The sequence below is a fragment of the Pelmatolapia mariae genome, linkage group LG7 (assembly GCF_036321145.2).
Source record: "Pelmatolapia mariae isolate MD_Pm_ZW linkage group LG7, Pm_UMD_F_2, whole genome shotgun sequence".
Classification (NCBI taxonomy): Eukaryota; Metazoa; Chordata; class Actinopteri; order Cichliformes; family Cichlidae; genus Pelmatolapia; species Pelmatolapia mariae.
Window position 1 is genome coordinate 46,977,602 of NC_086233.1, and position 14,145 is coordinate 46,991,746.

The 14,145-nt window shown below is 39.0% G+C and overlaps 1 protein-coding gene across 1 annotated transcript; it reads left to right on the top strand.

Annotated features, from left to right (window-relative positions):
- Positions 1–2,402: 2,402 nt before the first annotated feature.
- mov10l1 (Mov10 like RNA helicase 1) lies at positions 2,403–12,773 on the top strand. The gene is made up of 27 exons (XM_063480351.1): positions 2,403–2,481; positions 2,839–2,961; positions 3,092–3,279; positions 3,420–3,579; positions 3,811–3,923; positions 4,069–4,256; positions 4,407–4,547; positions 6,042–6,341; positions 6,564–6,761; positions 6,910–7,024; positions 7,320–7,497; positions 7,587–7,657; positions 7,738–7,829; positions 7,978–8,033; positions 8,441–8,520; positions 8,612–8,684; positions 8,778–8,959; positions 9,541–9,687; positions 9,783–9,904; positions 9,990–10,089; positions 10,446–10,592; positions 10,794–10,967; positions 11,105–11,254; positions 11,426–11,533; positions 12,178–12,318; positions 12,415–12,506; positions 12,651–12,773. Exons 2-27 carry the CDS (start codon positions 2,868–2,870, stop codon positions 12,676–12,678), a joined length of 3,438 nt encoding a protein of 1,145 aa, XP_063336421.1. The 5' UTR covers positions 2,403–2,481; positions 2,839–2,867; the 3' UTR covers positions 12,679–12,773.
- The last annotated feature ends 1,372 nt before the right edge of the window (positions 12,774–14,145 follow it).

A 14,145-nucleotide genomic window follows, 5' to 3' on the forward strand; every position in this document is an offset into this window, starting at 1 on the left:
AGTACAAGAGCGCATTTTGATGTGATGTTTTTGTATTATTGTTTTGTCCGTGAGCAGTTCTCACGGGTTGACAAGACCAGAATAAACCCTGTTCTATAACTACATCGTGTGTACGTCCATCCTTGAGGGTGCTACAAGTTGAGTGAATTTTACTCTTGGTAACACTAAATAAAGACTGATGGACAGGTAGGGACTAAAACTGCAATTAATGGTATTTAATTTTTTCTATCTTTATGAACAACTTCACTTGCTAGAATGAAGAAAACAATCTCATACAAATATTATTATTAATCATTGTTGATGTTTGTTTTTGGAGTCACGAACACAATGTATTTCTATCCAACAACCACACCAGGCTTGACTATGCTGGTATTTCCTAAGATGTGTATGTATTTTAGCTTCTCATGACAAGAAAGAAAAGGAAAAAATGGTTTGGGCTCATGTAATCTGTTTTTTCCCTTTGGTTCTCACTTAGTTGGCATAATTTCGCATGGCATTTTGTTGTCACTAAACAAAGTTTAGTAGTGTCCACTTATAACAACACATACTCTGAGATTATCTGATGTGATACTTCCCTTGGCCTCATTTGCACTCTGTTGTGCAGCCTGTAAGACGTCTTGTGTACAAAAAACACCACCGCTGCCCTCTTGTGGTAAAAGCTGGGACCAAGAATTTAAAACAAGGAGGATTATTCTACACTAAAAAAAGAAGAAGCCGTCTTTAACTAATTTTATTACATATGTACTTGTGCAACAAATACAATGTCAAATGTTACATTTAATGTAATTTGGTCAAAAGAAATGCACTTGACCTATATACAATCAGTTTATACTGCACACATTTATTTGAATTTAAAAAAACAAAACAAAACAAAAAACCTTGATTCCTTGATTTTCTATATTTCAGTTACATTTTACTCAAAACTATTCATGTTTATTGAGTGCGAAGAATCACTATTTTGAATGCATATGAAATAAAAAATAAACCTGAAAAAACAAAGTTCCCAGCTGAACCCCTCAGAATCCTTGATTTATTATTATTATTAATATTGTTTTGTACAATAACTTTAGTGTTTTAAATTAATGTGTGAAAATCTTTACCTTCTTATTACTAAAAAGCAGAGCTACATGCTTAAAGTACAACTACATGAGAAAGTAGTTTTAGTTCATGTTAATTATTGAATGGTTTCATTTAATTCATGTTATTTTTCCAGCATTTTTAACTTGTGTCACAATCTAAGGCTAAAATCAGAATCAGAATAATCTTTAATAATCCCTAAGGAAATTATGTGGGTTACAGTTGTTCCAAGACAGTAACAGTAACAGCCTGAACTAATTAAATAATACAATACATCAAAAAGTTTAAAAAATATAAGAAATAGCTCTAATATATACAAATGGTTCAATTATAAATATCCAGAATATTACTGGTGACTTTTTTCTTTTTTAAATATTTTGAGAAATTACAAACCTACAAAACAAAGTTATGCAAGTCATGTCAGGGCCAAAGGTAAATGCTCCCCCTGACCCACTTCTTCATGGCTACAAGCTTCTGAAGCTAACTCAATGCAACACATCTCACATTCTTGTGTAATGTAGTATTTAGACTCCTTGACAGATTTTGTGATCCTATCCCAGAGTACTTGCCCTTGTAAATCTGCATAACACAAAGGAAAAACAACTCTTAATAGGAAAGAATTGCAAACATATATTTGAGCTTTAGTGTGATACAGGCATCCACAGATTTGGAATGAAAAGCACTGAAAAAAAGTCAGTATCCCTCTCTGTGTCCGTAAAGAGCTCAGGACAACAACTGCTACTAAAATATGTTCAATCCTAAAACCCTTTATGACTGAAGGTTTTCAGAATTCTCAATTCCAATTTAAAACATGTTCCACTTCATTTAGAGTGTTCTCCATGTGCCACTATCTAGATGTGCTGTATCAGTGTCACTAAAATGGGGATACACGCCGGAGATTATATTTGCTCTTCAAGTAACCTATGATGCTAGGCCCTTACCCATAAGCTATAGTTTTTTGTGGAATTCCCATTTCACAAATGATTATTTTATGCGTCATCGTGACTGCAACTGAATTTCAACAGATTTTTTATAGTTTGACCGCCAGAGGGCACTATGAGATTTCCCTTTTGACAGCAGGTGTTTCTGAACCAAGGAGTTAGGCAGAGTAAGCAGTAACTAAATAACTACTCATTACAAATGTTAGAGGCATCTGTTCATGGTTCATGAGTCTGAAAGAAACAAGTATTGGATTTTGAAATCAGTAAATATCGATATGTAATGGCAGTCTTTTCTTCTCTTCTCACTCCTCCTATGACCTGCTTACTGTGTACTTTACAGCGCCCCCGTTTGGTTAAATCTACCCTCTCTCTCCTAGCACCGCCCTTCTTAAAATTAGCCGTGACCGAGCGTCCCCGTGTACCTCCGAAGTGCCACGGATCTTCAGGGTGGAACAGCCAACAGGTCTCGAATCAGACATTTGAAAATTAGATTAATGTCATTAACTAATTTATTATTAACATATTCTCACTACCTGTTGTTTGTAACGTTTTCAATTATTTTCTATTTGCGGGCTTTTATAGTGAGGTAGCTTAGCTAACTTTTCCTGCGACTTGTGAACTTGTTAACTTTCCTCCCCCAGCTAATTAGCAGAAATTGATAATTTATTCATGCGGAGAACGACTTTATGACTTCACCCAGTTATGTTTTCGGTTAATAGTCTGTTAGCGAGTTAAGTATAACAACGGCAAATGTACAGCCTGCTCTTAAGTGACTGATTAAGAGCAGCTCTCCTCTGTCCTGTTTTCTTCGTGCGGGTAGCTAGCTGTGTGAGCTAGCATTTTGCAGATATGCTTACTGCGGTGCGGTGTGTGCTGTCCAAGCTGGTTTCTCCACTGTGGAGGACAGTTGAAGTGGAAGGAGACATTTTCTCCCATGAATCAGGTAAATGCAATATTACTTCAAACCACGTCAAGGTAAAAATTTGGTCAGCTTAATCCTGTGTATTGCTGGTAGCAGAATACTAACACATTAGATTAGTCAAGTTTGGTTTGCTTTTTTTTTTCTTGACCAGGTAGGGAAGACATTCGCCACCTGAGGGGCCGGGTGATAACCCAGCTTTGTCTTGACTATGGCATGATCGACGATGCCATCTACTTCACTAGTGGTGAGGTCTTGGGTGGCGTGCCACTGAAAGAAGGAGACCTGGTCAACTGTATAGCAGTAAGAGATGGTTCCGAAGGGGGATGGAAAGCTTTAAGGGTGAGGAGCCTGTGCTTCATGTGATCAACAGCTTACATTTCTGTTTATTTCTAAGTGTGAAGTTGTTTCTATTGAGAACTTGTTTGTTGTTCCCTCCAATAAGACATTAACAGTGAACTCTGTTGAACCATGTCCTTTAGGTGGAGAAGAGTGCAGACGCTTGGGAGGATGGAGGAAAAACCTCCTTAGAAGCTGACATTATGCAGCTGCGGCCTCTCGTTGGCATGGTCACATCATTTGATGGAGATGGTGGCTACATAAATCAAACCACATACTTCCCAAGCCACAGTCTTTGGGAAGGTACCTCCCACTTCACGTTAGATGCTAAAAGCTTCTTCCGCCCGTGATGCTTTGCTACACCCATTCTTGGTCATTCAGCCCCAGCCAGTATTTTGGACTGATTTAACCAAGCATGATCTTTAAAGATCATGCTGGGTAAGCTTGATCTTTAAAGATCATGCTTTCAATCTGCTGAAGGTTTACGTTTCCTGTTTTTTAGGCATCTTTTGAGTGTTTTCTGTCTTCTCACAGGTTACGAGCCAATGAAAGGAGACTGGGTCCAAGCAAAATATTTTATCAATCCTAACCAGTGGACCACCCAAGCTCATTCTGTGGTCCCTTTACGCTATTGCCGCCTAGACCAAGTAATTGTATCATTGTTTTTTAAAATGCAATACATGCTTATTTTATTGGAGTCCATTTAGTTGTACTTTACTTTTCTGCTCAATTATTTGCAATGGTAAAACTTTGTAAAACCCCCCATTTGTCATTTTCACCTCCTTTCTGTAGGTGCGTGTGACCAGTATCTATGGTCGTAGCGGAGTGGTGGATGACAGTGTTTTCTTCTGCTTGGACTCTCTCCTGCTCCCTGCCCATTACCAGCCTTTAGTAGGACATTTGGTTAACCTGGTAATGGTGGAGAGCAGTCAGTCACTCTATAACTGGAGGGCTCTTTGCATGGCACCCTTCTCTCAGAGGTATCAGCTACAGTTTTTAAGCTTGAAGTGATGACTGTATATTTTGTGGGTTTGCTTTTTACAATTTCTGCTTGAAAAATAACTTCATTGAGCAATCATATCAGCTTTATGTTAATCATAATGAGTGTATTTTTTTTATTCTTATTGCAGTGCAAATCTTTCTGCTACACCTCTCAGAGAGGCTGAGCTGAAGAACATCTTAGAAGATAAAGGAGGGCTGAATGTAACAGACTACGGACAGTTTGGGGAACTGATGACTGGGGACACACGAGAGCTGGTGCTCTGGATACAGTAAGTTAATCAGGGAAGAAATAAAATATTAACATTGTGAATGTAAATAAAAGCACTCAAACTGAAATCTCTTTAAAATTTATGTACATCTTATTAACAGCACTGATTTAATTCTGCTTTTGTACCTGTCAAAAGTGAAAGTGCAGCTACTTTGCTCTTACTTTTGTTTGATAAATGCCATTGAGAGTAAAAACATTGTAATACTTTTTCCACATGTTCATATAAGCATAAATGAAATAAAACGCTCATTTTCCAGAGGCAACCTAAATTGGAACCACAGCAGACAGAGCGAGCATGTTGGCACTATTTATAAGGGCACATAACTTGAAAACAAAACAAATGATGTAGTCTCTCAGAGATAGAGGTCAGCATGGATCAGCACAAAATGCTCCCTGTGGACATCCTTTTAGAAGGGGAAAGGAGTGCTTAATCACAACAAATTGTGCTACTGCATCATGAACCTTCGGAGAACTGTGGACTAGAGCAGGGCGATATGACCAAAAATATTTATCACGATATACATTTGAAAATTTGCGATAACGATATAACTGAATATATAATTGACACTAGACAAAATACTTTACAACTCCACAACTTTATTAGTGCAAAAAAAACCCATCAATGTATTTTCACTTAAACAAGCAGCTGTTTTTTATGTGCATTAAAGTTATATAAAAATTTAACAGTGCAAATGCAAATTCCTTGCTGACAGTTTAACCAAAAGGCATTTCCAGTGGAAACTGGCCGACATATCCTCAGCATAACCATGTAGAATATCCACAAAACTTAAAAAGAGGTTATACACACACAATACGGTAATATTATGTTGAAGCACAGTACGTATCCCTCCGCGAGGCTCCTGCCTACGATAGCCGTAATGCTCCGACAATCCATCAAGCGGTGCGGCTTCGTAGTTTAGCAAAGTCGTACTGAAACATTTGACAGATTTTCGAGCGCCGTGTAGCACATAAAATCGTTTCGAGGTCAGTAAATACAACCAGAATTCATACATAAGGCACACAGGATTATAAGGGGCACTGTCGATTTTCAGAAAAATCAAAGAATTGATTTTAAGTGTGCCGTATTTTCCAAACAACACGGTAATAACGACGGCCCGCTAGCATGCTCTACCAAAAATAGTGCTTTGTTGTGAATCTGACGGACAAAAGCTAAACCAGTTCCACACCACTGAAGTTGCAGCATTTTTACAAACCAATTCTGGTTCATCCGTTTCATTTAACGATCCACTTTCGCTCTTCTCATTCTGCGTCGCTGCCATGTGTGTATGTAAACAAAAGCACTGCGCATGCGCGTTTTACCCATATTCTATCGCGATATTTCATTTTCCTATCATTGCCCAAAATTACACCGGTATTACCGTGAACGGTATGATATAGCCCAGCCCTACTGTGGACTATATATTATCGAGAAAATGCGATTTTAATTAGTATTCAGTAGGATTGCGCTTTAGTGTCTTCATCTTTCTCTTAACAGAAATAAAGGTTCAGAGACCCACAAGTTGACACACTGCGACTTTGCTGGCTGGGACTCAGAAGAACAGTTCACTCTGGTTAGTGTTAAAGGATTGACATCACTGAGGCAAAAAGGGCAGCAGCTGCAAGAAAACCCTGTCAAGTCTTCAGAAATCCTCGTGAAAGATGGAAAAGATGGAGACAAAGAAAATGGCGATGCGCAGAAGGAGGCGGTCCATTCCCCCAGTCTAAGAAGACAGGAAAGCGAGTTGGATATTTTACCTGGAGAGAGACTGCCAGTTGTTGTAGCCTGCAAGGCAAAGTAAGTTTTGTTTTTATTCCTCATATCAAAACAATGGTAAAAATAGTACAATCACTAATATGGGTAATGTATGAAAAAGAAGAACTTTGCTTAATCTCACTTTGGATTTACTGGTTAACAATTTATTAGAGTTTCACTGTTGGAGGTGTCGTGTGTCTCTGTTGGGCTTTTGTTGGTATGATTTTTATGTACAGCTGAATTTTGTTTGGGCAATGTCTCAAGGAGCCTGGGAACTTGTGCTGAGCTGCTACTGCTGCACTTCTCTTCTTTCACCATCGGGAGGCGCCTGGAGGTCACTGTGCGCAGTGAATGTGAAGATGTGCTCCATCCCTCTGTGCCCTACGCTTCTACTGATAATCGCCCAGTGGCAGCGAAATCTTCTCACGTGATCACAGTAGCTGCTCCGAAAATGACACCAAGGTATCGAAAGAGCTGATTCCAATGATTCTGATCATGTGGGGTTTTATTGGTGGTCATAATTATTCCCCCCCCCCCCCCCCCCCCCCAAATTAAGTTGCACAACCAACCCTTGCTACTTGCTGTGTAAGGCTGACTGTCACTCTTCTAGGCTTCCTAATCGACGGTTGCCACAATTTCTACCCAACTACCCTGTGCCTCAAGCTCTAAGATACTGTGTGGAAGCCCAGAGTGATGTCCTGGTAGTTGAGCCCTGCCTTGGAGAGGTGAGCTTGCCTGTGGTCAAGTTAATCTGGTCCTGAAAAATAATGACAAAAACATTTGATTTTTACATGATTGGGAGGTGTTGTTTATGCTTGGCTGACAATAATTTCACTTTCTGAATCAGTAAAATAACAAACTGTAGATCTTGAGTAAGGAATTAACTTTTAAGCCTTTCTATAAGCAATGTGATGTAAAATGTTAGGAACTGCCTCAGGTGGCTGGTGTCTTGTGCCCTATTGAAAATAGAAAATCAGAATTTGCATGAAGTGAAACAGTTAGTTATTGCATTTTGCTCAGGTGCTGTCCCCGTCAAACATGCAGTCACGTTTCTCAGTCCTTCTCTGGCTGGAAGAGTTGCACGCAGAAAGGGAACTGAGAGAATTCTCTATCAGTGGAGCGCTTCTCAGGAAAGGGGCTGTCTACCTGCACCTCGAGGTCCCCGGTTTAGCCGAAGGCAGACCTAATCTCTATATAGGTGAGTTGGCCTTAAGCACCTTTCATCATTATTGTTGTTTTATTGTTACTGTTCAACAAAAGAAGGAGGTTGACAAGCTTCCTTTTCAGGGGACAGAATAATACTGAAGAAGCCACAAAGTGATGGCGTGGTAATGGAGTACATTAGCTATGTCACAGAGGTATGGAGATATTTCTTATTGTAAAGCATATTTTCAAAAAATAGTTAATTTTGTTAGTCTGATGCTCAGTTGTTACACAGATCAATGATGAGGATGTGAGTTTGCGGGTGAACTCAGACTTTCAGCGCAGCTACCTCGGAGAGCCACTAGATGTTGAGTTCTCTTACAACAGGTGAGAAAATGAGTAGAATCCTAATATCATAATGAATTTATTACTTCACATTTCAAATTTGTCTTTCACCTGAAAACAGTGTTTCATAGTTGCTGTGCCTCAGGGCTTTTTGTTTACTTTTTAATGTTTTTGATGTTTGTGTATTCAGATTGACTATGAGGCGGTGTCACAGTGCACTTGAACAGACAAAACACTTCGGGGAAAGTAAGTTCAATCTAAATTACTGTGAGTCTACATTCCAGACTCGTTTTCTTTTAAAGAATTTTATATAAAAATATATTTTGATGTACTAAAATTATATTTTGTGTAATATGTATAGAAAATCAGAAAAAGGTTAAATGGAGGAAAAACAAGAGTAACTGCTTGAAAACTCATCTTTAGTATGACACACATTGTCAGGGCCACAAAAGTGGCACTAGAGGGTGCTGTTTGTATTTGACTTATTGTCTTGACACAGGATGTACTGCAGCGACAGCTTGCTCAGATGCCTTCAAACATTTTGTAAAAAGAAACACAAAGCTTGTTTTATTTCTTCATAGCTACATATTGAATACAGAATACACAAGCATTTATGACTAACTTTAAAAGCAGTTTTTAAAATTGTTGGGCAGTTCTGTTCCCCTCCAGAGTGACACCTCGGACCCCTCGGTGGACTGGAAAATGGATGGATAAACTAGATGAAGACAAAACGGTAGGGCACAATAAGGGAAAAATATGAGGGGGTGAAAGTAAGACATTACTTGATTAAATTTAAACCTTTTAATCAAATGTTTAAAAACCAGGCACCAGCCACTGAAAATGGAAAAGTGTCGGGCATTACCATTGACATGAAGTCAAAAGGCACACAGACTAAAGGTACAGATATTTTCAGTATCATATTGATTTTGCCTGTGTTTTGACTGATAACGTCACCTGCATCATCATTAACAAATGTGTAATTGTATCTAGATTGTGCACCGACATCTAAACCCATCCCCACCAAAGGGCACTTCTTTAACCCAGACCTGAACCCCCCTCAGAAGGAGGCAGTGAAGAGGATCCTAGCAGGGGAGTGTCGGCCCCTTCCGTACGTGCTCTTTGGACCTCCAGGCACTGGAAAGACGATCACTATTATAGAGGCCATACTCCAGGTGCACATACTCAATGCAATATAGTCACATGAATACAAAGAAAAATGTAATTTTGTAAGTGCCACTCTTATTCACACTGTGGCTGTGCTCATTTTATATTTTTCCATTTTGTCCTTTGGTATTTAGGTTTAAGTCTGGATTGTCAATAGATAGAATTGTTGTTACCCTGCCTGGTGGGTGAGCAGGCAGCGTGGACACCCAAGTTTGTGAGTTCGATAACTCAATAAATTGACATAGCAGTTTCAAATTGATACCATAGGTGTATCTACTAAAAATCTTGATGAATTTGAATGTCAGTGACCTTGGCCTCAAGGTTTTCTGAAAATCTTGTGAATGCATTAACATGTGAGAACAAGGCGACGTAGGTTTTTTAAATTTGTACCCTAGATGCATCTACTAGGAGGCTGAGGGGTACCACTGGCCGCTGCTGCCGCCAGTATTTTTTTCATTAATTAATTTTATTTTTTATGACAAAGTGAATAAAAATCCTTAGCATTGAATCTTTTTTTAGACTCTCATTTGCAAATGATGGCTGTTTGAGTCCCATTGCTTGTATGAGGTTTAATCTTTTCCACATCCAGGTTTACTACTTTATGCCCAGTAGTCGGGTACTTGTATGTACCCCCTCCAACAGTGCTGCTGACCTCATCTGCATCCGCCTGCATAACAGTGGCTTCCTGCATGCTGCGAGTTTGGCCCGTGTCAATGCGTCCTGTAGGCAGAATGAGGTATTTAATATTATTTTATATAGTATTTAGGCTAATGTGTTTGACTATTTCAGATTTAGATTTTTTTTTTCTTTTCTCTCCACCCCTCCCCGTAGTTTATCCCAGAAGTGCTGAGAGTGTACTCCAGGGCAGGAGAGGACATTCGTCAAGCTGCTTTCCACAGGATTGTGGTCAGCACCTGCTCCAGTGCTGGCATGTTCCATAATATAGGCCTACCGTAAGACATGGGTTATTGTAGAGAGAGGTTAATCAGTTTTTCTCCCACTTTAGTCCTTGTTTACTAACCCTTTAATAATTTTCAGAGTGGGACACTTTACTCATCTGTTTCTGGATGAAGCCGGTCAAGCCACTGAGCCAGAGTCCCTGATCCCGATGAGCATTGTGTCTGAGAGAGATGGACAGGTTAGCACAAATACACATGCACTGATTTCATTAAGACCTTAGTGGGTTTTTACATATGAGCTCTGGGAGAATCAGGTTCAGATGTTGTCTGTTTCACATATGTAGCCCCCCGAGTGTCTTCTTACTACTGGAAAAAGTGTGGATTAAACAATGGACCTGCCTGACTTGAGTGTTGAGAATGGTATTTGTCAGACATTAGAAAATTTCAGGGTTGGGGTGAATTTGATGACTGGTTAAACTAATTTTCCACATATTTTTGTATACTTACTTTACTTTTTGGTCATGACTGAACTAAGCTTTATTAACAATGACTCTTTTTGTTGTTGTTTTTAAAAAAAATACCTTTCCCTATTTAGATAGTTTTAGCTGGAGACCCCTGCCAGTTGGGTCCGCTTGTGAAGTCCAAGATAGCCAGTGCCTTTGGCTTTGGGGTGTCTTTGTTGGAGAGGCTGATGGCCAACCCTCTGTACTCCAGACAGGACTGGGGCTACAATCCTAAGCTGGTTAGTGTTCTACATAAAGGTGTTTATGCTGTTGAGCATTTTTAAGTTGTTTTTTGCAGAAATGCATCATATTAAAATGTGTAAAGATAAAAATTTTAAGATACAGTGCAGATCTAATGATAAATGAACTTGACTGGAATGTGTCAGTATATTTTCAGTCTACATGATAATCACGGGAGTGCTGTTTCATTACAACAACAGGTAACTAAGCTGGTCTACAACTATCGTTCTCATGAGGCCTTGCTCACACTGCCTTCAAAGCTCTTCTATCAGGGAGAACTGTGCTGTAAAGGACCCAGGCCTATTGTGGACTCCCTCTGCCTGTGGAAAAATCTGCCCAAAAAAGGCTTCCCACTTCTTTTTCATGGAGTCAGGGTAATGAAAATATAGAATATGATTTCCTTTATTAAGTGATAGGTTCCTTTACTGAGGAATGTTATATGACACTTTGTTGGGATTGCTAGCTTGCATTTTTATTTTGTTGCATGGTTTTTTTCCCCTTCTTTCTCTAGGGCACAGAAATGAGAGAAGGTAACAACCCATCATGGTTTAACCCAGTAGAAGCTGTACAGGTCATGCTATACTGCTGTCAACTGGCAAAGAAGCTCTACAATCCTGTCCATGCCTCTGACATTGGTGTCATTGCCCCCTACAAAAAACAAGTATGAGTTTACGATTCATCACTGTAATTTTTTTTCCTTTTACTATTTTATTAGACAGAAAAAAACCCAACAATTTGCGTAATTCAAACTGTTAGTCCTAATGTCTTTTCAACTTAAAACTGGCCAACTGCACTCCTGTAGACCTTAAACTCTTCTGGCTTTCCTCACCAGTGTGAGAAGATTCGTGTCCTGCTGGGGAAGGTGGGCCTGTCGGACATCAAAGTGGGCTCTGTGGAGGAGTTCCAAGGACAAGAGTTTCTGGTCATCATTTTGTCTACGGTAGGCAAAAACATGCTTTGGATAATTACAGGTAGAAATATTGGACTGTATTTTCCTCTAAGTAAAAGGCTAGCTATTTGATTATTTTTATTTTATTTTTTTAATATGCATCTGTGTTATCAAATATCAAAATATGTGCAGTATTTTGATATAAAATTATATAAACTTTGATATAATTTGATATATAACTATATCAAAGTTGCGTTTGACTTTGATATAATTATATTTCTTTGGGCTAATCCAAGTGGCAGACATGGGCGTTTTTATTGTCATTTGGATGGTTGGGTTTAGATTTTGGTGTAAACAACAAAAGCATGGATCATCCTACCTTGTATTAATTGTTCAGACTGGTGGTGATGCAACAGGGTACTAGCATGGTGCAACTAATGAAGTGGCCACTGAATTTTTATATCCTTTAACCTCAAATTACACAGGATTTAAATAGTGAATACACAAATTAAACCTGTACCATATAAAACTTCCACTATACTGAAGCCCTTGTTGATTTATTGATTTTTTTTTTAAACTGAATAAGCAGACATACTGATTTAGTTCAACCTTGTGCACAAATGTAAACCATAACATTTACATATTTTATGTTAATTGTCATGGCATTTAATCCACATAATTCTTATATAATATAGGTGCGCTCTAGTGAGTCACTACAGAGTGATGATCTAAAGAGTACCCTTGGCTTTCTGGCCAACCCAAAACGCTTCAATGTGGCCATCACTCGACCCAAAGCTCTGCTTTTAATTGTTGGAAACCCCCACATTCTCATTAGGGTGAGTGACCTCTTAACTTTTTTTTTTTCTCTCATCATACTGGTTGTAATAAAATGCATTCACCCTATATGTTCTAAAACAATAATTCCTTTCCAGGACCTATGCTTCAGGGCTCTGCTTGAGTACTGCTATATTAATGAGGCTTATCTGGGCTGCGACCCTCCTTCCTCTCTTCAAGATGTTCACACGTAAGTAAACAGATTCATAATGGATATTCATGACTATTGCAAGGCTACTAATCAAATATTATTTATTTTTAGTGCAGATTGAATTCTGATTTTTTTTTTATTACTATTGTGCAAAAATGTGAACCCCATCTCATTTTCCCACAGTGTTGCAGAGGAGCAAAGGAGCACATAAAAGGGACAATAACAGGGGGTGTACTGCAGCACAGTCAACCTGGCAATCCAACTGTGTTCAAATTTGTTTTTCCTCCTTCACATTTTCTCGGCTTGTCTCTGTGTACCTCTTAACGTAATTGCTTTAAAAAGAAAAATATCTTGTTTACCTAAGAGCCAAATGCAGTCCCACTGGGATGAGAAATAAAGGTGACACACATGATCACGGCCCAAGCATTCTTGTGTCCTACCATTAAGTTGATGTGCTTGACAGTGCATAAGATGGTTCAGATTTTTGGGTGAATTACTGAGAATTGCACCTTAATGGTCCCAGTTTGTTTATCTACCCAGTCTGCACAGTAATGGTTCCAGAGTTATTTGAATGGAATCGACCTTGCTTTTAAAGCAGAAATTTCTAAGTAATGTGGTGCCAGCTCTTTGATAAACAAGAGAAAATGGATACAACAAAACAAAGTTTTGGTATATTGAGGGCATTAACCTAAGCAGATGTCTGCGGATTTTATGGGCAAGTTGTCTGCATAAGTTGATATAACAGTGTCTGCCCATAAGACCTGGAGACTGGATGTGACAATTGAGTGCTATTGAAAGTCTGCACATTCACCGTCAGCCCTACTGGAGCCCAGTGGGTGGAGTAATGGGAAGAGAAAAGAGGAAAATGGGGGTTCAGTGTCTTTAAGTTAATGGGTCTATTAGGAGCAGGGAGGGGATAACGCTTATCTGAACTGTGAGAGAGCCCAGCTCAGACACAAAGTCCCTTTTCTTTTCTTCCAAAAGACACCCCCGTCTTTGATGTATGCCTCAGGTGTTTGTTTGTTTTTTCCTCTGGTGTCCCACTTCTCCAATAATAGCTGTACCATAGAGTGAAGAATACCCATACACATTTATATTGTTTAAAATAATATTGCTTTGTAGGTTCTTAAGTTATAGTCTGCCACGTTTCTCACTTAGATTTTGAAGCATGATGTGTTGTGAAGTTGTTTTGCTGGCACAGTTACTGTTAATGAATTATTTAATACTTTCAAATGCACAGATTAAAACCCAAGGTCTGGAAAACAAATTTTTATTATCACACAGAAAAAAGGTTACTATTTTCCCCACAAGATGCTAAAGCCAGTGTCTGAAATAAGCAGACAGTATAAACCCACACGGGGTGTTTGTGGGTTTATTTATTTTGGTCCCAGAACAGTGTGTATACCAGCATTATGTGCTCACATGTAGCACATAATGGGGACAGTCCGTGCCAGCTGCATTCTCACTAGTTTGTGCTTATTTTATTATAGCAGGTGGTGCTTGTAAGGAGGTAAGACATCGCTGTGAATTCCTCAGAGCAGACAAGTTGGCTACCAAAGGAGGACGGGGGTTATATCACACATGGAAAGATTGCATCAGCCCGAGCCTTTCAAACAAACAAAAAAAAACAAAAAACCCTACTTGCCACAAAGTGACATGGCTTGGCCAGCTAAATATA